At 47.9% G+C, this 24702-nt stretch overlaps 2 protein-coding genes across 2 annotated transcripts in view; one reads left to right on the plus strand and one right to left on the minus strand.

The window, feature by feature from the left end:
• Positions 1 to 7678, minus strand: part of Iqck (IQ motif containing K) — a 116913-nt gene extending 109235 nt beyond the window's left edge. Inside the window, exon 1 of the mRNA XM_050143383.1 lies at positions 7460 to 7678. Within this exon, the coding sequence (XP_049999340.1) occupies positions 7460 to 7562 (103 nt within the window). The 5' untranslated portion in view covers positions 7563 to 7678. The remainder of the gene's footprint in view (positions 1 to 7459) is intronic.
• Positions 7679 to 7735: 57 nt separating this feature from the next.
• Positions 7736 to 24083, plus strand: Knop1 (lysine rich nucleolar protein 1). The gene is made up of 5 exons (XM_050143381.1): positions 7736 to 7798; positions 11078 to 11994; positions 13864 to 13926; positions 16164 to 16241; positions 20302 to 24083. Exons 2-5 carry the CDS (start codon positions 11080 to 11082, stop codon positions 20611 to 20613), a joined length of 1368 nt encoding a protein of 455 aa, XP_049999338.1. The 5' UTR covers positions 7736 to 7798; positions 11078 to 11079; the 3' UTR covers positions 20614 to 24083.
• The last annotated feature ends 619 nt before the right edge of the window (positions 24084 to 24702 follow it).

Genomic DNA, 24702 nt, shown 5'->3' on the forward strand with positions numbered 1-24702 from the left:
ATAGATCATATTCCATGTTTATTTAACAAGTAAATTCCCCTTGTTTCCAGTATTTCCTTATTAACAATCCTGCAACAAGAATATTAATAACTATATCATTAGTTCTTAAATGTGGGATTGCCCTGTCTCCCCCCCCCAAAAAAAAACTGGTGGCAAATTTCCATACAGAGTTTCCAGTGGGGCTGGAGAGATGGCTCCATGTGTGTTACACTTGCCACACAGGAATGAGAACTGGAGTGTGGGCTTCCAGCAATCATGTAAAAGTTAGGTGTTTGTGGAGGCCTGCCTGTAGTTCCATTTCCAGGATGTAGACACCTGGAATCTGTGGAGAGAGTTAGCTAGAGATTAGAGGAAAGGGGGAGCCCCAGGTTCAGTGGGAGCCTCTCCCTCAATATATAGAAAATAATCGAGGAAGAGGAAGCAGCCTGATATCACCTTTGGCCAATAAGGCAGGTACATACACGTGCATGTACACCACCCTCAGTCCTGTCTGAGTGTATGCCTGAAGGCCAGAAGACGGCACCAGACCCCATTACAGATGGTTGTGAGCCACCATGTGGTTGCTGGGAATTGAACTCAGGACCTTTGGAAGAGCAAGCAATGCTCTTAACCTCTGAGCCATCTCTCCAGCCCACAACCCTCAGTCCTTACACACACGTGTACCCATATACATAAGAACACACACAAGGATGTTTACAATATACACGTCTAACAGTGAGACTGTTTCTCTATTGGTGCAATCAATCTTAAAATATTAAAATCTTAAAATATTGGTACAATCATACTTAAAATATTGTACTTTTATGTGCATTTTATTTCTTCCATTATATATACAGAAGGACTTCACACACCATATGTCCTTATGGTATGATTAAGCATCCTTTGGATATAACCTAAAGTGGAATTGCTGGATCTTGAGGTAGGTTGTTTACTAATTTTCTGAGAAATAGCCATACTGATATCCAAAGCAGCCATACCAGTTTACACTCCCACCAGCAGTGGACTGTTCCCTTTATCCCACAACCTCTCCAGCATAAGTTGTCATCAGTGTTTTTGATCTTGTCCTTTCTTACAGGTATGAGATGGAATCTGAGAGTTGTTTTGATTTGTATTTCTGTGATGATTAAGGATGTTGAACATTTCCTTAAATGTCTTTCAGTCATTTTAGATTCATCTGTTGAGTTTTCTGTTTAGGTCTGTACCTTATTTTTTATTGGATTATTCTTTGGATGACCAATTTCTTGAGTTCTTTGTATATTTGAAGATCAGCCCTCTGTTCGATGTGGGGTTGGTGACGATCTTTTCCCATTCTGTAGGCTACCATTTTGTCTTGTTGACCATGTCCTTTCCTTTACAGCTTTTCAGTTTCAGGAGGTCCCATTTATTCATTGTTTTTCTCAGTGTCTGTGATACTAGGGTTATATTTAGGAAGCAGTCTCCTGGGACAATTAACTCAAGTGTACTTCCCACTTTTTCTTCTATGAGATTCAGTATGGTTGGTTTTATGTTGAGTTCTTTGATACATTTGGACTTGAGTTTTGTGCATGGTGATAGATACGGGTCTATTTTCATTCTTCCACATGTTGATATCCAATTATGCCATTTGATGAATATGTTTTTTTTCCATTTTATTGTACAGAATTTTTTGACTATCCTGGGTTTTTTGCTTTTCCATATGAAGTTGAATATTGTTCTTTCGAAGTCTGTAAAGTATTTTGCTGGGAGTTTGATGGGCATTGCATTGAATCTGTATGTTGCTATTGGTAAGATTGCCATTTTCACTATGTTAATTATACCCACCTATTTTCTGGTGTCTTCTTCAATTTCTTTCTTCAAAGATTTAAAGTTCTTGTCATACAAGTCTTCCACTTGTTTGGTTAAAGTTACTTCAAGATATTTTGTTATTTGTGGCTATTGTGAAGGGTGATGTTTCTCTGATTTCTTTCTCAGTCCAATTATCAACTGTATAAAGGATGGTTACTGATTTTTTGAGTTAATCTTGTAACCTGCTACATTACTGAAGGTGTTTATGAGTTGTAGAAGTTCCTTGGTAGAATTTTTGGGGTCGCTTATGTAAACTATCATATCATCAGCAAACAGTGAAAGTTTGACTTCTTTTCCAATTTGCATCCCCTTGATCTCCTTTTGTTGTCTTATTGCTTTTCCTAGAACCTCAAGTACTATATTGAATAGATACGAAGAGAGTGGACAACCTTGTCTTGTTCCTGATTTCAGTGGGCTCATTTTGAATTTCTCTTCAGCAGGCAAAACATTCACATGAATAAATCTTTAAAAGAACAGTCTTCACTTGTGTGTACACATACATGTGTATGTGCAGGCATGTGTGTATGTTTGTGTGTGTGTGTGTGAAGTCCAGAGGTCAGTGTCAGGTGTCCTCTTCAATTGCTTCTTTCTTATTGAGAGAGGGTTTCTCACTGGACCCGAGTGTATTAATTCTGCTGGATTTTCTGGCCATCAAGCTCCAGGAATCCTCCTGTAACTGCCTCCCCACCAGAGGTGCTGGGAATCAAACCCAAGTCAGTGCCCTCATTTCCTCAGCCCATGTTTTTGTTTTGTTGTTGAGATTTTATTTTTTTGTTATTGTTGCTGTTTTTTGAAACAGGGTCTGTGTGGGACTGACTGGCCTGGAACTCAACTTGCAGACCAGGCTGGCCTTGAACTCATAGGGCTCCAAGTGTCTCTGCCTCCTAAGTGTTGGAAGGTGTATGCTACCATGCCCATCACCCCATGAATTCTTTCAAAAAATTAGGTGGTTTATTCAGTTTGATCCATTCATTTTGTTATTTCCTTCATGCTGGGTATCAAACCTGACTGTGTGAATCTGAGGCAAGTACTCTACGACCAAGCTACATTCAAGTCAATTTTTAAGTACTTTGGTGCTTAGGAAAATTTCTTGTTTTCTCTGACCTGTAATGTAAGCACTTATGGGAATCGGGTGTGTTGTTTATAGAGCACTCTCTCTGTTATCAAAGAGTTTAACTGGAATTCATTGGTCAGAGGAATTTAATCATCTATGTGTGGTAAATAGCCCTAACCTAAGGACAAGTGGAACTGTGCAGGGAGCCGAGGAAGCCCGGAGTGAGCGAAGTCCTGAGTGCATGTGTGCTGTTGACCAGAACACCAGAGCCTCAGCCTACCCATGGAGCAGATGACAAAGCCTTCTCCCCAAGGGTGAAAACCGGAGGGAAATGGCAAAGCCTTCGTCTGATCTGTGTGTGAGTGCTGATAATGTGTGCAGAGGTTATCCACCATATTGTTCTTCCACTGGATGTTTACGGCCTGAAGACTGTTCCCCACAGAGAGTGCTTACTGAGGTCAGCTAAACCTGGTTCCTTGATCTGTCGGTAAACCATAAACCCTGCCTTCTTGTTTATTGGTAATAACCTTTCTTCCCACTGAGCTTCTGGGGTGCTGCGGTTTCTGCAGCAGAGAGTACAGACCATCGGATCCTTGTTGGTCTTTTTTCCATTTCCTCACTGCCCAGTCAGGTCCAAGTCCTTGGCGGCCATGTGTGAACATGGCAGGAATGACTGTTCATTTTATACAGCACTCAAGTGCTGATGAATGAATGTGGGGATCATGGGAATTGAGGCAGTTAAGATACACTGCATTTCTGGACTGGGTATCTGAGTAAAAGAGGTGGCATTCTCTGAGATGGAAAGTAAGCTGCTGGTGTTTCTAAGTAGCGAGAGCCATGTCTGATCCAGTACTGGACAATTTCCAGCAGCAGATACATGTGACTGAGGCAGAACAACTCCTTCAGGAAGCAGGGTGGAAGCTACTCTATTCTGGGTTGGAAAGGCAGTGGGTACGGAAGTGGTGTGGAAAGGGGCCGTGTGTTCCTTTGAGAAGCTTGGCAGAGGGGGAACATAAACAAGAGTTGGAAGAGGAGATGAACTCAAAATAGGGCTTTCTCCTGCGATCACAGATGAGAGTGTGTGACGAGATAAGCTGGCAGAGATGAGAAAGATGGTGGCATGGGGGGGAGGAAGTGATAGACCAAGATCCTGGGAATAACAAGATGTTGGTACCAAAGCCCAGAGAGCACTGAGCCATGAGTGGTGGGGTATGCTTTTATGTTTATGGATCAAACGTGCCTGGCTAGGTAGCTCCAGCTGACCCAGGACTCTACAGACCAGGATGGCTTGAGACTCACAGGTATCGACTGCATCTAGTTTCCAAGTTCTGAGGTTAAAGGTTGTGCACTATATGTATGTTGGCATAAGGAAGTTGGATTTCCTGCCCACTCCCAACTGCAGAAAACTTCTCAGTAACTGTGTCCTGTGCTAATTGGCAGGGCCATCTATTTGGGTTAAAACTTGGACCAGTGGATGTGGGAGGTGGGAGAAAACACTGATGAGCAGTGCCCAGAGCTGGTTGGTGTCATTTTCTCTGCTTTGCTCTTGGAGGAAAAGCATTCACTCAGGGCGGACCCATGCTGGGATCTGACCAGCGGGATGAGGGACCTACTTTCAAATGACATCAAGGGCTGCTTGGCTTGAGAGTGATTAATTGATGAGTCAAGGACAGCAAGAGGAGATGGATAGCAGTAATCACAATGGTGTTAAAAATAGGACATTAAAAGCTTCAAACACCAAGGTTCACTGTTGCTCAACACCATTAACATCACAAATCAGTTTATGATTTAATTAGAAGCACTTATAACAATATAATCTTGAGAATATAAAGGCTTTAGTTGTTGCTGGAAAGATGAACATTTACAAATAAGTTATCAGATAGGCAGGAAGACAGGTGCACACACGGCAGCAGCAGAGGCAGGGAAGAGAAAGGACTTAAGTTAGATAGACCGATGTTGTATCTTGTTTTCATGAAATTGAGCTCCTGCCAAGTCTACTGGCTGTGATGCCCTTTTTAATGTATTTATGCTAATGAAATGTAATAACTAAATTCAGGGATAAGATTACCGGAAAGAATATACACTTTTTATTCCCCACTCCACCCCTTTTCTTGGCTCTTTGGAGAGTCTATGTAGCTCAGGCTGGCCTCAAACACTGGCTCTTCCAGTTCCAGTCCCTCAAGGGCTAGGATTACAGTTATGCACCACTACACCCAGCTCCATGCTTCCTCCAGGAAGTTGAATGTATTTGCTATGTTCTTACTATACAGAAACTACATTGTTTATATGTGTAACAATTAGGTCTCATCATTCTTCCAGGTAGCTTCAGCTGTCAACTTGACACAGACCAGAGTCATCTGACATAGTCTCAACTGGAGGGACTGCTTCAAAGAAACTGGCCTGTGGACATTCCTGTAGGCATTTTTCTAGATTGTTCATTGATGTGGGCAATATGAGCACTGGGCAGATGGCCCTGGTTTATATAAGAAAAGCTGTCTTAGCAACAACCAGAGGAGCCAGCCAATAAGTATCATTTTTCCATGGTTTTCTGTTTCAGGTTCCTGCTTTGAGTTCCTGCCTTGACTTCTTTCAACTATGGACTAGAACCTGTAAGCTAAAATGAACTCTTTCTTTCCCAAGTTGCCTTTGGTCAGTGTTTTATCACAGCACAAGAAAAATAACCAGGACAGTCATCTAGGTTGAAGTCATGGTGGTCATATATAAAACCCAACATCATTAACAATATCCAGGACAGTCATCTAGGTTGAAGTCATGGTGGCCATATAGAAAACCCATCATCATTAACTAACAGCTATTTCTTTGTATCAGCTTTTCACTTGCTTTTCAGAGAACGCTGAAACTTTTTGTCCCTGATTTGATCCAGACATGATGACCCCAAAGAAACCAATTCCATAACAGAAGGCAAAGCAAGTTTCTTTATAAATATTTAAGGTCATATATTGATTATTTTAAAGTCCAGAGCATCTTTTCATACATTATCTCATTTGGTCCCCACGATAGCCCTGTGAGTAGGAATTACCTCCCCCAGACAGCACCTCCTCAACACTATTTGTGATACTGTCAAGTATCACTTAGGAGACAAACCTCTGGGCATATTTGTTAAGAAGTTTCTAGATTAGATTGAGAGGAATGACCCACTGTGAATTTGGGCAGCACCAATCCTATGGGCTAGGGTCCTGGACTAAATAAAAAGGAGCAATTGAATTGAACCCCAGCACTCCTGTTTCCTGCTGGTGAATACAGTGGGCCCGGCTGCCATGAGCTCCTGCTGCAGTGATGGACTATGTAAGCCTTGCAGCTTGGATGGAGAGACGGGCAAGGAGCACCACAAAGTCACTGGAAGTGGAGCAGTTTACGGCTCTGCTCCAGGGAAAGGTTTCCCCAGTGAAGCTGTTAGAGCTCTGCTCAGGTCCAGTGAAGTGTTATTGTAGGCGGACTTTTCTGTCCCACCAGCTGCCCCCCAAATAACCACACAGAGACTTAATATTAATTATAAATGCTTGGCCAATAGCTTACACTCATTTTTAGCTCGCTCTTATTACTTAAATTAACCCATTTCTATTGATCTAGGTGCTGCCCTGAGGCTCGTTTACCTAATATGCACTTCCCATCCTGCTCACTCTGTGTCTCATGGCCTCTTCTGAGACTCCAACCCCACCCCCACCCCCCGCAGCATTCTCTCTGTCTGGAAAATCCTGCCTAGGCACCAGCCAATCAGCTTTTTATTCCGAAAGAATAACAATGAGAGCAACAAGTCTTCACAGTGTACAGGATTATTCCACAGCATGTTACAGACTTGCTTGCTTAAGAGAAAGTTTCCAGAGCGAAAGTGTTACAGCTCTGCTTAGGTCCCCCAGGTATTATGAGCTGGAGGCCAGTCTGCAGTACAAAGTGAGGAAAGAGAAAAGGCAGAGGGGAAGTAGGGACTGGGAAAGACGGTGACAGAGAATGATTAGGAATGAATCTGTGTCTTTGACTTTAAGATCTGAAAGCTTAGGAATTAAGGAAAACTAACACTCTTCCTGTAACCAGGGATTTGTGGCTATGTGGTTCCGTCTCCTAACATCACGACATCCGTACCATTGTTGTGCTCACTGTAAGGCTATCCCAGGACCCCACGGCCAAGGTACGTGGGCTACAAAGAACCAAGTGAGATAGCCTGTGTTCGTGGGAGCTCAGGGGGGCTTGTGGGCAAGAAGAGATCAAGACCCATTTGTCCACACCGAAGTACGCCCCGAATGGGCCGCTGACTCCGTACAGTGGAATTACCTGGGCCAGTCTACAGAGCCCATTCCCTGCCTCCCAGTGGAAGCTCTGCGGGTGGCCGCAGTGTCGAAGCCCCACACCACGCAACTCCTTGACTCAGTTTCCTCCTGCATGCCTGTTGCCTGGGGTCGCACCGGAATCCAGACAGCCGCCAGCCTGTTTCTCCGCGTGTGGGCCCGAGGCTTGGCTGGTCCGCCAGCACGCGTCACCCGCCTGGCGCACAGAGGCTCGGAACGCGCGTCCCCGCGGATCCCGCCCGCGTCCCGCCTGGCCCGGCCAGCCGCGGCTGCCTACCCTCGCAGATCTGCTCCCACAGGTTCTTCCCCGGCGGCTCGGCGACCAGCGCGGGCGACACGAGCCTTTCTGGGGACCCGGGCGACACTGCGGGCACGGGCATCCGTGTAGTGACCGAAGAGTCCACCGAACCTCCCGCCTCCTGGCGCTGCGCGCTGCGGTTGGACACCTGTCAGAACGCCGCCATGCACGCGGTTTCCAAAGCAACCGTGGGCGACGTGAGGCCTCGACCCGGAAGTAGACATCCCTCCGGGGGGCGGGCCAGAGGCGCAAAAATGACTTCCGGGTCGCAGCGGCGCGGGCGCTCACGTGGGGTCGCTTGGCCTGCGGGTGCACCAGGTGAGTTTGGGTGGCGCGGACGAGCGGCTTGGTGGGTCCTGCACCGTGAGAGAAGAAGAACAAAGATAAGACACTTCCAAACCTGTCCGCAGCCCTCGGTTTCTTCCCGAAGTCCTCCCATCTTGAAGTCGGCCTGGGGATGACCCTAGCTAGCAGTCTGTGGTTCGTGAGGACAGCACACGCTCCTCTGAGTTCGAATCCGTGTTTTGCCCCTTGCTGACTTTGAGACCTAGTGATTTAACGTCTCCGAGGCCTATGATGTTTGCGGGGGCGGTCACACCAACTCTGCCTGAGGCTACTGCGGGAATTTCAAAGTGCCTTAAGAGCCTGCGTAATAGCCCACGTCTATAATTCCAGCGCGCGGGCTGCTGAGGCTGGAGTTGTAGACCAGGCCGGCGTAGCCAAGTTTATCCAAAACAGCGCTTTTGAAGAAAGCATGTGTTCCTAGGTGATGCAGTGTAGATTCGTTTCCACTTCTGTCGAGAGTGGATGCCCGGAACAGTTACCGTACTGGAAAGCAGGATGCTGCAGAGTGCCCAGGGGCAGAGCTAAAAGTGGATTAAGCTGATTCCTGGGACTTTTTTCTTCCAGCCTTCTCTCTTGACCACCACCCCCAGTCCTGTAGCATCCTGGTCTTGTTTGACACCGCCCTTTTGGGACAAGTATCTTCCTCTCCCGTGTGAACCCCCTTCCCTTGTCCTCTAAAAGTCGGTATGTCTTGAGGCCCAATCTGTTTCCTTCTTAATTACCATCATTGCAGTCCTGTTCATGTCATCCATGTTGGCCAGAGTCACACCTTTGCCTCCTACCTGGACATACACCGGTCGGTGGCACTTTCAAGGCTTCTGTCTGAGGCAGCTGGCTGCCGGATCACCCTCCACTTTAGTCTAAAGGGTTGACACCGCCATCCTATTATTGCCCAAGCTAGAGAACCATGTTCAAATTTTTTCTTTTTTTTTTCTTTTTTTGGTTTTTCGAGACAGGGTTTCTCTGTAGCTTTGGTGCCTGTCCTGGAACTAGCCTTGTAGACCAGGCTGGCTGGCCTCGAACAAAAATTTTCTTGACAACTGGACACTGTCATGGTTAGTTGGAGGTCAGCTAGCGTCATTTGGGAAGAGGAATTCAGAGCTGAGGAAATACCTCCATAACGTTGATCTATAGGCAAGTCTGTGGGGGCATTTTCTTGATTAATAATTGATGTGGGAAGGTCCAGCCCACTGTGAGTAATGCCACTCCTGGGAGGTGGTCTTGAGTTGTCTGAGAAAGCAGGCTGAGTTAGCCACGAGGAGCAAACCAGCAAGCAGCGTTCCTCCATGGCATCTGTATGAGTTCTTTCCTTCCTGCCCTTACTCCCCTCGGTGATGGACTGTTACCTAAAAGTGTAAGATGACCTACACCCCCTCTGCAAGTTGTTGTTGGTCCTGTGTTTTATCACAACAGTTGATACCCTATCTATAAGATAAGCATGTTATGTGACCTTCCTAACCCTAAACTTTAACAAGCTATCTTACTGCCAGGCAGTGGTGGCACACGCCTTTAATCCCAGCACTCAGGAGGCAGAGGCAGGTGGATCTCTTGAGTCCGAGGCTAACCTGGTCTACAAGAGCCTAGTTCCAGGACAGGCTCCAAAGCTACAGAGAAACCCTGTCTCAAAAAAAAAAAAAAAAAAAAAAAACCCAAACAAACAAAAAACAAGCTATCTTGCTGCCTTTGGTCCTTGCTGGAGGGAGAGAGGGTTGTGTTAGCTTCCTATGCACCCCTGGCTGGCCTGGCACACATTTTGTAGACCAAGCTGGCTTCTAACTTGTGTTTTTTCCAGGCTCTGCCTCTGCCTTCCCAAACTTTCCAAGCTTTGGATTGCTTGCATACTTGCTGTCACGCTTGGCCTGCCCTTCCTCTTAGCACCTGTGTCTTTCCCCGCCTGCCTGCTTTGATGACTGGTGTTGATAGCATTCATCTCTGAATCATTAGTGGTCCTGTAGTAAGTATGGACAACCTGCTCTGGAAAAACAACCTGAGCAGCTCCAGGAATACATCGGGCGATAGGGTAGATAGGAATGAATGCATGGCTTTAGCTATTACCAGAAATGTCCACATAACCCTAGAGCAAGGTGTGAATGGACATGAACTATATAGCTCAGGCTTGGCCTAGATCATTGAGGCTGCCAAGAATGACCTGAGTCCTGTGTGGGGCCTGTGAGCTCAAAGCCAAGGAGTGCTGCAGGATGGAGTTGCTCCTGGTCTCCTAATTTTCACCTCCCCCTTAGAATCTTCTGGTGTTTTGTCTCTAAGTTCCCTTTAGTCCAGGAGTAGCAAGAACCAGACTGGTGACTGTAGTGAAAGCCATATATTGAGGCCTCTAACCGCTTGTCATAAGTACTTCCATTTTCCTGAGGAAAGCTAGGTAATCATGGTTTCTAAGTGTTATTGCCACTCATTAATTCTCAGCAATCACTTTGAAATTGAAGAAGTGAAACAGGCTTGCAGACTGAGGCAGCCCCCAGTTGAGTACCTTCTGGTTCAGCCTTTATATGGAGGGTAAAACTGAGGTCCAGAGAAGCAGATGCTATCAGGCAAGAAGGAGAATACCAGTGTTTCCGTTGGACACAAGTGTTTGGAGTCCTGGCTGAGGCTTGTCTCACTATGCCATGTTGTTTAGGTAGCTTGGGATGATAAAAGTTGAGGGACAAGGGATTCATCCTATCTAGTGTTGTAGCACTATTTAGATCAGCCAGAGGAAGGGGTTGACTTAACTTGGTCACATTTGGGGTCTGATGGGAGTCAGTGAGGAAGGCTGTATGGAATTTCTACTTCATCTGGTAAAAGGGAAGCTGTTGGGGCCAGCCAAAGGCTTGATCACAGTTGGGTCCTGCAGTGCTGCCTTGGGTAGCCACTTGGTAAAGATCTGTTGAATTTAGGTCTGGTGGTTTCAGGAAGATGGTAGACAAGGTCTCACCAGTGCTCTTTTCTGTAGTTTCTCCAGCACCTCTTCCAGGATGGATGTGTTATTTCCTCCCAGAAAAGGCAACTGACATTCAGAGAGGTTAAGTGATCAGAGTCAAGTTGAGTGAGTAGTTTGGCTTTGAACAAAGGGCTATCTGGATTTATACTTCCTGCCATTTAAATGTCTTTCCTCCTGTTCCCAGTGAATGGGGACTGTTTTCCCCATCTCCTCGCACGTCAAGCTGCCCACTCAGAGAAACACTATAAAGAGCTTCAGAACCACAGCCTGGGACTGGGTAAAATGATAAATGGCATTATTTCTGTTCTTCTCCTCAGGAATGGTCACCAAGACTCAGAAAGTAGACCTGGGCCCCCGGCTCCCAGAGAAGAAGAAAAAGAAGAAGAAGAGAAAGAAGACGATGGTTACAGAGGTCACAGAACCAGAGACTCAATACTCAGTCTATTTTGTCGATGTTTCTCCTCCAAGAGTCACATCCCCCTCCAACAATGTGGGTGAAGGACAGGACCCTGAGACATCACTGGGCAAGAGAAAGAAGAAGAAAAAGTACCCTAGTGCTCACTTGGAGGAGCACCTGGAGTCTGAGGCCACACAGAGAGGATGGAAAAAGTCCCCCAGCCCTAGAAGGCAGGTTCGTGAGCAGTCAGCAGAATGCCTCAGCGGAGAGAAGAAAAAGAAGAGGGGGAAGTCCTTACCACCAGCCACCTCCCAAGGCTCAGTGCTGAAGACCTCCCCAGACCCCAAGCGTGCTGAGGAAGTAAGCAAAACCAGTAAGAAGGCCAAAAAACACAGGAAGGAAAAAAAGGTTCTGGACATTGAGGCCTGTCCTCCCCAGGACTCGTGGTTCTGTGAGGCTGGGGATGCTCTGTGCCCATGCTCAGGGGAGACAGAGGGTGAGGAGCAGGCGGCCTTGGGGCAGAAAAGGAAGCAGGGGAGCCCCAGAGAGCACAGCACAAAGAAAAAGAAGAAGAAGACACACCAAGAGGGAGACATCCTCCCAATCCACTCCAAGGTCTCTGTAGAGAGCAGCCTGAAGAAAGGAAGTAAGAAGTCACTCAAAAGCGAAGCTTTGGACTACATCCCAATAGACAGCCCAAAGTCCCCTGGGAAGAAGAAAGTGAAATCCAAGAAAAAGGTGGACCAGCCAGACAGTGAAGGGCTGGCTGTGAAAAGGAAGAAAAAGAAGAGGAAAGACAGTGGAGTAAAGAAAGATCGCTGGCAGGAGGAAGAAGAGGTAGGATTCCTTGGGACTTGGTGGGGTTGCCATGTGAGTACCTATAGACACGTCAGCATGGGCACTTGTGCATTTAGCTAACGGAACCCCTCACTGTGTGTGTGTGAATATATGCTAGAAAAGGATAGGAATTATCTGTTTTCAAGTACAGTGGATCCCGGGGCTCCTGCAGCATCTCTAGTAAGAAGTACAGTTGTCCTTCGCCATCCATAAATGGAGTGTGTTTTTACATGACTGTCTTATGGCTTGTGTTCTTTTCACTTGCTGGCTACCTCCAAAACTGATAGTTTGAGATAGCCTGGTATCTGCAGCTATAGTCTGTAGCTCTCAACTTCACCCACAAGTCCGATGGAGAAACCATCCTGCTTCTCTCTAGCTTACAGATAAGGACAGCGTGAGGCTGAAGAATTTGTCTGAGGTCACCCAGTTGGGGCCAGGTAGAGTTGGGTGACACACCCAGACAGTGTTGCTTCTGGTTCAGGAGATGCCAGTGTGTCCTTTCCGAAAAGCCATTTTCCATTGTCTCAGCAGCCCAAGAAGTGACTGTCTTCAATGGGAGCAAGCTCTGGCTTCTCTAGCTCTGCCAGTCATTGCCCAGTGGCCCTCCCTCCTACAGTTGCTGATGGCCATTTCCTGAGTGAGGAGCACCTTGGGAGACAGGGCTGTCAGGAAGATGTTGCTGATCTTCATCTTCTTTTCCAGATGGGGTTGGGATGACAGGGATAGTCCCATGTTGGGGCCTGCAGAGGGCTTCTGGTTGCTGGCCTCCCAGCTTTGTCTTCATGCATTAGGCTCTCTCTGACCACACATGGCTTGATTGTGCGAGTCAGAAGACAATTTGAGGAAGACCATTCTCTCCTTTATTATGTGGGTCCTGGGTAAGTAAACTTAGGTCAATCAGACATGCTCTTCTTTATTCAGAAACTCAGAGCTAGGGAGATGGTTAGTGGGTAAGAGTGCTTGCTCTGTAACCACTGGGACCTGAGTTCAAATCCCCAGTAGCCACCTAAAAGCTGTGCATGGCAGTATATGCCTGTGATTTCAGCACTAGTGGGAAGGGAGGTTCCAAGAACTAGCTTCTGGTTCTTTGGGAGACCCCATCTCAAGGCAATGATAAGAGAATGACAGAAGACAACGCTGATTGCCTCCAACTGAATGTACCCATGGACATGGAACACACAAACTTCAGGGTTAGGGAACCCAGAGGTTTAAAGCTAGTTCCATTTGATTTTAGGATCACTTTCCCTGAAGAGATCAGGTAAGGTATCCCCTCTGCCTCACATCTCCCAGACAGCCCACAAAGTTTCCTGAGTCACACAGGCCAGTAATAGTGCAAGGAGGGGTAAAGAAAGTGCACTTGTGCACGCATGTGCACACGCGCACACACACACCCAGTCATCCCATATACACATACGTGGCAGTGGGGCCATGTACAGCATTCTGAAGAAAGAATGCAAAAGCTGTTGGCAGTTGTCATTCGTGGTAGACCGGGTACTGCCCCGGGCCTGACTTGCAATTAGAGGATATCCCTAGGACTTGGATAAAAATAGCTGGGGAGACCCCTGCTGGGCCATCAGCCTTGAGTCAGGAGAGCTGAATTGGAGTTGGCCTGTCACTGCTTCAGGGTGTGATCTGGTTCTAAATCCCTTTACCTCTCTGAGCCTCTGCTTCTTCGTCTGTCATCTGAGTTCATGGCACCATTTGCTGGGGAGATGCATGAAAGGGAAAGTGGGCAAGGCCTTGTCGACTGAGGTTCTGTCTTGGTGGCAGACGCTAGTGCTGCTGTGCTTTCTCCTCTTTCCTAGATCGTGTGACTTTACTCAGAGGGCTGCTGGGGCTTGCCTGAGTTAATATCTGACTTTCCTGCAGGAGTCGGACCTGGAGGTGGTACTGGAAAAGAAAGGCAACATGGATGAGGCTTGCATAGATCAGGTATGGCCCAGCCTGTCCCGTGCCCCCCGCTTTACCTCTTGTCACCCCCTAGGAACCCTCAGCACACATCAGGCTACAAGTTCTTGGGCTCAGAGGGACTAGGATCTCTGAAGGCCTTTTGGCTGATTCCATGGCACACCTCTAGGGGCAGGTGAACTCATACCCTTCTGTACCTCTAGCTAGGGGATGCCAAAACTGCTGTGACTATTTCTAAGGGTCCTGATAGGCCCTCCCATGTAACCCATTGCAGGCTGCCAGGAAGACGGAGGTCCTATGACCCTGTCTGTAGCTAGAGCAGGTACATGCACCCAGCCACACCCATGGGTTGTCTCCATGAATAAGTTCAGGAGCTTGAGAGAGACTAGTTTCCACTCTGTCACATGCAGGTTCCTGTGAGGGATTTAGACTTTGTGGAGACGGGCCGTTTTTATGTCCCTTGACTCTTTGGCCTGACAGGATTGAGGAGCTGTGGGGGCCTGGTGTTAGTCTGTGGTTTACTGGCTGCTGACCTTTCTCTTCTGTGGATCAGCATGGGTCCTTCCAGGCAGCTGTGGAAGCCAAGGGGAGGGTGTATTGGAAGGAGGCAGCACTATGTCAGATTGGCTAATCCTGCCTCTCAGGTCATCATCTCCACCTTAGGAAAGAAAGGAAGATGGAGGCTGTGTTTAGAAGTGGGTGGGGTCTGAGGAGAGCCACTCAGAAGAGATGGTGATGAGCCAAACCTGCTGTAGTGCTGTGATCGGGGAACTGCACTTGTAACAGAGTGATGCTTGCTGTATCTAAGGGGAGGACCAGAGGAAGGATGCTGCTGGAGCATCTCTCCTGGGCAGGCCTGAACCACTGGCCTCCAGGCAGTTCCTAACCTCACTGCAGGCCCAGGGATGCTATAATGGCCCAGGACACCAGGCAGAGGGCCTGACCATGGGGTCTCAATTCTCCCAAGCCCTGTCCCTTGCTGCTTTTGGGTGTCCTTAGTCCCCTAAGACAGCCAAATGCTGAGCAGCCCCAGCCACCCAGCACTGTGCAGAGCTCTTGGACTTTGTAGTTCTCTGTGCCTACTAAATGTAGTCCCTGAAGCTTTTGGGGTGGCCCTTGAGTCTCTTGTTTTCCCATAGATACTGAAAGTTGCTTGTGTCTAAAATGGGAAGATAGCACATTTCTGAGAGGACAACAGCTGGAGTTCTCACACTCACTGTCGTGCCTGAACTCCTGAGTGCTCACTCTGTGACTGAGAAGGGGGGAGTCATGCAGATCTATCTACTCACTGCTCTGTCTTGGTGATCACTCACCTGTTACCCTCTTCCCAGGTTTCTCCTCTACAGCAGCTCTTGTACATTTTGTGTTTAGAATTGTGTGAAAGGTCCCTTCATTTCAAAGTCCTGAAGGAGAATAAGTTAGAGCTAAATCCTTGGCAAGGTGCTGGCAGAGACCCTGAGCTGGCCTAGCCCGAGAGTGCCCAGTGCACCGTGGGCTGCTGGGTGCTGGCAGAGCAGGACCCTGAGCTGGCCTAGCCTGAGAGTGCCCAGTTCTCTTGCTACAGATGCTGCTGTTTCTTCCCCAACCACAAGCTTCTGGAGCTTTTCCACTTCTGCAGATGAATAATCCAGTGATCAGAAAGGTTAGGTGAGGTTTGCAAGGCTGCACAGCTGGTTAGGAGCATTGTTGGGATTCCAGCTCGTGTCTGTCATATTTCTAGAAAGCAGTGCTTTCCTTGTGGAAGTTGACTTCAGTATACACAATATGTATGCCCAAGACAGGGCCTGGGCATTACAGTGTGGACAAGTTTCAAAACATCACTGTTATAGAATGTTCTCCTGGTAAAGGGATGACTCTCTGTTACAAGAAAATCACTTCTCAAGAAATTGTGCCCAAGACAAGTGTTTCAGGCTCAGGGGCCAGCTATCAACCAGAGTGTCCTGTATGCTTGGTAGCAGAGTGAAGTTCTTGAACTGCCACCCCGCACCTCTGCCCTACCTCTGTGCAGCATTAAGATTCTGGGTCTCGGGGGCTGGAGAGATGGCTCAGTGGTTAAGAGCACTGACTGCTCTTCCAGAGGACCCGGGTTCAATTCCCAGCACCCACATGGCAGCTCACAACTGTCTGAAGATCCAGTTCCAGAGGATCTGACACTTCATACCTTCACACCAATGCACATAAAATCAAAGTTAAATAAACCATAAAATGTTTAAAAAAAAGAAAAGATTCTGGGTCTCATCACCCTCTTTTGTCCTGTATAGGTGAGGCGGAAGGCCTTGCAAGAGGAGATTGATCGTGAGTCGGGCAAGACAGAGGCTTCAGAACCCAAGAAGTGGACGGTGGGTTTACTGTGGTGGAATTGACATCTAGAACCTAAGGTGCCCAGGCACAGAATTGGTCTGAGCCAGCTGCACTTCCTCTGAAGGTGCTGGTCTCCCTGCTAGGGAGCTCACCGCTGAGACGTGCCACCTAGGCTTCCTGTCCTGTTGTAGATGACGGGATGAGAAGGGGCTCTTTGTAGCTGTGAGAAGTGCCCATGGAGGGTGCTAAGGGCATGCAGGAAATATGGAAGTGGGGGCCAGGCCTCTAAGACTCAAGACCCTTAAGTCTTTCCAAGATTTGGAAAATGTCCAAGACCCTCTCTGAGAAGGTAAGCCAGGTGGGAGAAAATATGAGGGCCATGGATACATAGGTTGTTGGGCCTGGCCATAGCATCACATGTCTGCCTTCAGTCAGCTGCCGAACCTCAGCGCCTAGCTGGTATCCTGCCTGTGCTGGGTGTGCAGGTACACAGGACCCTCGTCAGCCTGTCTAGTGCAGTGGCTCTCAACCTGTGACAGGTCACAATCCCCGTGAGGGTCAAATGACTGTTTCACAGGACCATTGGAAAACAGATATTTTACATTATGATTCTTTTTAGTTTTTCTAGACAGGGTTTCTCTGTTTAACAGCCCTGGCTGTCCTGAAACTCACTTTATAGACTAGGCTGACCTCAAACTCACAGAGATCCACCTGCCTCTGCCTCCACTGCCCGGCTGTATTACAATTCTTTTTCTTTTCTTTTTTTTTTTTTTTTTTTTTTTTTTTTTTTTTTTTCTTTTTTTGAGACAGTTTCTCTGTAGCTGGGACTAAAGGCATGTGCCACCGCCACCTGGCTGTATTGCAATTCTTAACAGTAGCAAAATTACAGTTATGGAATAGCAACAAAAAGAATTTTATGGTTGGGGTGATCACAACATGAGGAAGGTTGAAAACTATTGGTCTAGGGCCTAGAGGGGGTGAGTGTGGAGGAGGGTTTGTATGCTGTCCTAGATGACTAGGAGGAAGGCTTCTCGGAGCAGGTGGCACCTATCTTAAGACCCGGAGAGTGGTGGTACCTGTCCTTAGCGTGCAGGGCCCAGAAGTGGGAGTGGACTTAGACTGGTGACAGGGTAGCAGGAACTAGCTAATGTGTCACTCCAGTTCACTCCAGGACCATGGGGACATTTTTACTGGGCAGTGACCCAAGGGGCCACTGTGGAGTTTAGGTACAGAAAGGGGAATAGGAGGTAGCACAGAAAGTTTTGTGATGTGTTTGGGAGGTGTGGCCATGGACTTGGTACTCAGTAAATTTGGGAGGAGAGAGGGAAGGACCACACCTAGGGGTAGGGCCTGCTTTGTCCTTAGCCTCCTGCTTAACAGACAGCGTTGATCTGGATGCGAGGCCTGAGGCCAGTTACTGACTGCCACTCTCTAGGCTTGTGTCTTCTCCTTGGAGAACCTCAGTTTCCACTTCTATTAAATGGGCTCCTATTATGGCCTCAGGGGATGGGCAGAGGGGATGGAGTAGGTCTTTTTGTTTGCTTAGATAGGGTCTCATGTAGCCTCATACAAAGACTGTAGGCGAGCAAGGAACTCAGGACCGCGAGGGGTGCACCCACACACTGAGACAATGGTGATGTTCTATGGGGAACTCACCAAGGCCAGCTGGCCTGGGTCTGAAAAAGCCTGGGTTAAAACAGGTCTCATTGAACATAGCGGACAATGAGGGCTACTGAGACCTCAATGGCAATGGGTTTTTGAGCCTACTGCACGTATTGGCTTTGTGGGAGCCTAGGCAGTCTGGATGCTCACCTTACTAGACCTGGATGGAGGAGGGTGGTCCTTGGACTTCCCACAGGGCAGAGAACCCTGATTGCTCTTTGGGCTGATGGGGGGGGGGGACTTGATTGGGGGAGGGGGAGGGAAAGGGGAGGCGGAGGTGGTGAAGAGACAGAAATCTTTAATAAATTAAAAAAAAAAAGAAAGAATTAGCTAAATAAAAAAAAAAAAAAAGACTGTGTAGGCAAGTATGAACTTGAACTCCTAATCTTCCTGCCTGTACCTCCCAAGTGCATGCACACTAGGCCTGGTTTATATACTGCCAGAGATAGAACCCAGGGCTTTATACACGCTAGGCAGGTACTTTACCAACTGAGCCGCATCTCTAGCCCTGGAGTTTTGTTGTGTGTTTTCTTTCTTACCTCTTAGGCTGAGCAGAGCTGATAGGACAGCAAATTGAATAAATAGAACGAGACAGGGTCACATCACTCAACCAGTGCTCCAGGCACCATTCTCGTAATCTGGCTGCCAGAGCATGGGTCCTGGAGCCAGCCAGAGGTATTCTGGGTGTCCTTGGTCACCTGCTTGTGGAAATTCTATTGCATTGATGGGGATTCCAGACTGGCAGGCCCAGTCAGCCCTGGGCTTGGATCTAACTGGTGTCCCAGGCAGCATCTGCCTTAGAAACTGCAGTCTAAGAAGCCACACTTACGTGGGTCACATGAGGCTGAGAGAATGTCACCAGTTCATCTAGGACAGCTGTAGTGATGCCTGTTCTGATTGTCTCCCAACACCAACTTAGAAATGAGTGCTAGGTTGGCATTTGGCTCTTGGGCCATGTGGAGGTCAGCAGTCAGGTGGTGAGAAGTTCTTCACTGTGGACCTACGATATGGTGAAAAATGTGTGCTGTGGCTTTGGCATAAGGCCTGACTCTGCTCTCTGGTGCTGGTGTGAGGGTGTTAGCCCATTAGAAGAGGGCTTTGAGGCTTAGGGAGAGTGGTTGTGACTGGATCACACAGGTGGGGCTTTATCCCACGCTGCCTTAACTTCAGCGTCACAGTCTTGGGGACTTGGGCTTCTTGCCCATCTTGCAGACCTGAGGTGGAGTGGGTTTTCTAGCACAGGGCCTTCTGTGTACTGGTGGGTCCTGACCTTACTCTTGTCTGGAGTACCTGGCTGGTGAGTGCTGTGGTGTGGGGCAGCTTTGCTGTGTTGAGACTGAGGGAAGGGTTATGATGTGCTCTGTGCTACAAGGTGGAGAAAGGGGTGAGGGAGATGGCTTGGTGCTGAAAGTACTTGCCACTCAAGCAAGCATGAGGATCTAAGTTTGAATCCCCACAAGTCCCTTGAAAGCCAGACACACAAGTGTCTGTGATGTCAGCACTCCTGTGAGGTGCTGGGAGTCTGTTGTATGACACTGATCTATTGGATGTACAACCAAACATCTGCTTACCCCAGATAGGGAGTTAATGTCAGACCAAAGTAATGATACCACCAAAACTGAATAAACTAGTTTATTGGGGTTGCAGGAGTATGGGTGAGGTGTTACTTAGAAGAGTATGAATAGCTGAAGGGTGGCTGCTTTGCCAGAAGTCTCCTCAGCATGAGTGACAGCTCATGAAAGCTGAAACTCTGGAGTTCTGTGCACAACTTGCAGGCTGCTCAGCTGGTCTGCAGTCCTTCCTGCTCATGCGACCTTGAGGAGGAAAGGGCCTTGTGATCTGCTAAGTTCCAAGGACTGTCTGAGACTTATGAGTTTACTTCCTGGGTGTTATAAGCTTCCCTCTCAGAATGGATACTTAAAATCAGAGGCTCACTACATAATATAGGCAATACAGGAGAATCTCTGGAAGCTCAGAGCCAGCCAAGCATATGCAGCAGAAAAATCAATAGAGATTTTGTCTCAAGGTAGAAGACAAGGACCAACCTGAGATTATCCTCTGACCTCCACATGTGTGCACATACATTGTGTATGAACACACACAGAAAACACAAGGTGGGCTGTGGAAAGGTTGGGAAGTGTTACAGAGTCAGGTGAGGTGTGCTTGTGTTTTGAGGTATTGTGTGTGATACATGAAGTGAGGTGAAGTTTCTCGCTGTCGCCATGTGTTGGGAGAAAGAGTAGAGCTCAAATTAGCTTGGTGTGCAGTGATGCCCTTGTGAGAAGCCAGTGGTGGGCTCTCGGGCTGGTCCTTCTGGACACATCACTCCCATTAAGCATTAGGACTCATTGGGATGGATGAAACAGTCCATTGTTTGGCTGAGGGAGAGGAGGTGTTTGTCTTCAAGGGCAATGACAGCCTTTACTCTCTACTCAGGGAACCCAGTTTGGTCAGTGGGACACTGCTGGCTTTGAAAATGAAGAACAGAAGCTGAAATTCCTGAAGCTTATGGGTGGCTTTAAGCATCTGTCCCCGTCATTCAGCCGCCCTCCCAGCATGACTAGCAGGCACAACATGGCCCTGGACAAGAAGTCTTCAGACACACTCCAGCAGAATCTGCAGCAGGACTATGACCGGGCCATGAGCTGGAAGTACAGCCGTGGGGCTGGCCTGGGCTTCTCCTCTGAGGCTCGCAAGGTCTTCTACATTGACCGGAACGCCTCCAAGTCTATTAAGTTGCAAGATTAAACTTTATTGCCCTGTTCCTAAAACTGCATTTCTTGATCAGTTTTCCATCTGCTAAGCTGGCTTGGATCAGTCACCTGAGGACATTGAGGACCACTCGTGTTGAGTTTTGGACGAGCAGGTGGAAGCTGCTTATGTCAGGAACCAGTACCAGTGGCTAAACCTCCTATTTTCTGTTCTAAACCTTCCACCTCCTTGGGTGAAAGTGTTTTAAGTAATAGTAGCTAGCAGTTGTTGGCATGTGCAGGGCCCTGACTAAGGTGTTTTCCTTGCATTGATGTATTTAAACCTAATTATGGAATGGGTGCTATTTTCATCACCTCTTAAGTTCAGGGATAAAGTAATAAAATGCCCAGGGTCACCTCCGCTAAGTGCCATCAAGAGTACATCACACAGCTTCACTCGGTGATCAGTGAATGAAGAAAGCAAGTGTTATGCCATGTCTTCCATGGGGACCAACAAATTTGTTTCTCCTCTGTGGAGATAGACCTCTGAGCTGGAGGCTTTCCAGCTGTCGTCCTTCCGTCTGAGTGCAGTGCTTGGATTTGATGTTTCTGCACATGGATTGAATGTCAAACACGGCATTTTGGACAGCAGGTAACCTACATGTGGACCCATGTGAGATCCTCAACAGTGAGTTAACAGACCACTTGTGTAAAGTCAAACGTAAGGACCAATGGGAAGGAAGGTGCTTCATCTGTTGCCGGCACCATCCCCAACCTGAACTGCACAGCAAGCTTCAGGACGCTCCAGCTTCAGAGAGCCACACAATGGGACTTTCTTCTACCAGCCCTTGCAGTCTGGCATTGAGACTCACATAAGGACATTTTCCCGTCTCTTGGTGTGGCACTTCACACAGATACCCCATTGCTGGCCTGCTCTCGCTTAGGCAGAAGTCCTAGCAGGGGTGGGGAGTGGAGGGATTGATGCTACGCTCAGCTGGGACCTCCATCCTTCATCCTCCATCCTCAGCGGTTGTGTAATTGAGCTGTCGGGAAGCTGGCAAAGGCAATTCCAGGCTGCCCCACGGTATTCTGGAGTTGGGAGAAAACCCTTTTTATGGCCAAAGAAACTTCAGCAGCCTCTTAGGAAACCTTCATGGCTTCATTCAGTTCTGTGTGGATGGTCCTGTATCAGGCCCTATGGTAAGGGAGATGCCCCTCAGGCCAGCCACAGAGGGTGAGGTGTTCCATACTGCCACATGGGCAGCAGTGGAGAGACCGCCTGAAGCAGCTGCCTCTCTCCACCCTGTCCTGACCCGTTGGCATGGGCCATGACACATCCTACAGGTCTGTCTGTTAGCAAAGACCTGTTTAGGCCACTCCCTCAGATGAACTTGGTCTTTCATAGATTCAACCGCAAGGTACAAAAAAGAAGAGCCCTTCATTCTCAGAGGACAGAATTCTGTTTAAGTCAGCCTCTAGACCAGTGGTTCTCAACCTGTGGGCCATGTCCTCTATGTGGGTCTCATGTTTATGTCATAAATCCTAACACCAACGTTACAGATATGAAGTAGCAACAAAATAATTTTCTGGTTGGGGGTCATCACAACATGAGGAACAATTGTATCAAAGGATCACAGCATGATAGAGGTTGAGAACCACAGCTCTAGACCAATCTGGCCTTGATCAGTACTGGGAACCAGCTGTGTAACTCCAGTAGTCACACTCCAGTTTGAGCATGCCTTAGCGCATCATATCTTGCACATGGCCATGTCTGGGTGGGAGAGGGTAGCTGGGTTGTCATTTCATGCCACATACACCTTGGTAGCTGTCATCCAGATCTTTTCCTTACCTGTTACACACGTCTCAGTGCTGAAGGCTGACTCGGGTGCTCCATTGCTCACCCTTCTCTAGAGAGAATTGGAGTCTGTAAGCAAAGAAGGCTGTGGGCCTCCTTGCGAGTCCAGCCTTGTCTCTGCCACTCACAGTGTGGGCACTGAGGGCTGTGCTTCTGTTACCTAGGCTCCTGTCCTACCAGTAGTGGCTTGAATCATCCCCCACCCCCACCTCCATGTCTTATACCTTCTCCAGAACTTGAGTCTTCTGCATAATGTCCCATGTGAACATGGGAGGTCAGTGACCCAGCACAGGCCTTGAACTTGGCTGTTTGTCAGGCGTTTCTCACCAGTTACTGGTACTCTATAGCAATATCCTTGTCCTTAGTCACCTGCCAATGGTCACCCAAATATAAGGCCCTGTCCTGAGCTACTTTCCACACCCTGACTGACAAAAGTATCTCCCAATTAGACACAGCTGTTGCCTAAAGGAGGGTATGCACTCAGCTCTGCAAGCTTCATGCTACTCAGGTTGTGACAGGCAGAACGCCGTCTGTCCTTCCCCCGTTCCAGTACCCTTGGCAGAAGGGAATTAAGATTTCTAGTCAGATGAATTTGAAATAAGATTTGGATTACCTGAGTAGGCTCCTCACAAAATCCCTTAACTGGAAGGTGACAGGGTTCGTGTGGAAGAGACGTGGAAGCCATGGACAGTCACTTGGGAAGGAAAAGGCCCCAAGCCAAGAACACGGGTGCCTTTAGGAGCTGTGTAAACTTCCACCAGAGCACTCACAAAGCAACTTAGCAACTAGCCCAGAGGACCAGTGAGTTGTGACCAATAATTGTCAGATGGTAAAAACCACAAGAAGCTACTCTGCATGTAATTTGTTAAAGTAGCAATAACCAGGAACTTAGGACATGGGAATGTCCCTGTTTTTCATTTCCTAAGAATCTCATCATATGTCCTCCCTAATGGGAGTAGATGCCATCCCATGGAGATGGGCTTTCAGAAACCAGCCTGCCACTACCAGGAGGGAAGCTGCCCCAGTCCACACTTCTGCCCAGGTCAGCAACAGGATTCAGAGTTCCTGTGGTGTGTGTGCCTAATGCAGGGCTAACCTGGGGTTAACACAGGAGCCCTGGGCATTTTCTGGGCCAATGTTGGGAACTGATGCCTTTCAATATGGGCAGCTTTGAGGCAGATACCACAGCACTTTCTGGTTCTGGTGTTTGTTCACAGCACAAGAAACATTCTTCAGTATCTGATTCTTATTTTTGGGACTGGCTCATTTATCCCATATTGGCCTCAAACCTGTAACTGAGGACACTGAACTATTGATCTTCCTGTCTCTACCTCCTGAGTGCTAGGATTATAGGCCTATACCACCACACTCCGGTTATGTGGGGCTTGTGCACGCCTGGCCAGCATCCCACCAGCTGAGCCACATCCTCAGCCTCATGCCTCATCTGATATTTTGTTTAGTTGGTTTTTTTTTTTTTTAAGACAATTTTCTCAATTCCTTGGGGTGGTGGGGGCTGTCGTCAGATTGGCCCCAAATATACAATAGTAACTCTAGCCTCATAACAAGTAAGCATATGAGTTTATATGCAAATGATTTTTAACTTGTACTTTTCTAAAGTTAGTCATGTATAATGTTTTAGAGTAAAAATGAATAAAATCCATGCCTAAAGCACATAGTTTTGAGTTTGTGTATTTTGCCCAGGTTAGCTCCAGGCAATCCTGCCTCAACTTCCTAAGTAGCTGGGACTTGGAGTATGTGCCACCAGGGCAAGCAGGCTAGCCTGGAGCACAGCTGAGCTTGTGCTTGGATACGTTTTCACAGGGAGTGGGTTCCAGATCAGCAGTCGGGGCAGCTGGCCAGTGACAGTGAAGTACAGCCCAAAGCCACCAGCCATCAAGGGCAGGCGCAAACTCGCTGAGAATCACAGCCATAGTGTGCAGCAGTGTGTAGTCTGGATGTGCTCTCCAGGAGGAGCCGGAAGTGAGCAGCTGGCTTGCAGGACATTGGCTCAGCTACAGGAAGGGCACTGCCCAGGCTGGCCTCAAACTTGGCATCCTCCACGTCTCCCTCTGTTAAGTACTGGATTACAGGGAGCCCCAAATGTGACCTTTCTCCTGTATTCGAAGTCCAAATGTGACTTGGAGTCAGGAGTCAACTGGCAATGTGACATTTCTTAGTCCTCCAAGGGGTTTTATAGGACACTCTCCAATCTGGAGGTATGATGTACAACTGTGTCTGCTTTCTGCCAGCGGAAACACCCTCCAGAAAAGGAAGCCCTGTGCCCTTGAGTGG

The sequence above is a fragment of the Alexandromys fortis genome, unplaced genomic scaffold (genome assembly GCF_014885135.2).
Source record: "Alexandromys fortis isolate MF-2015 unplaced genomic scaffold, M_Fortis_MF-2015_v1.1 scaffold_45, whole genome shotgun sequence".
Taxonomy (NCBI): Eukaryota; Metazoa; Chordata; class Mammalia; order Rodentia; family Cricetidae; genus Alexandromys; species Alexandromys fortis.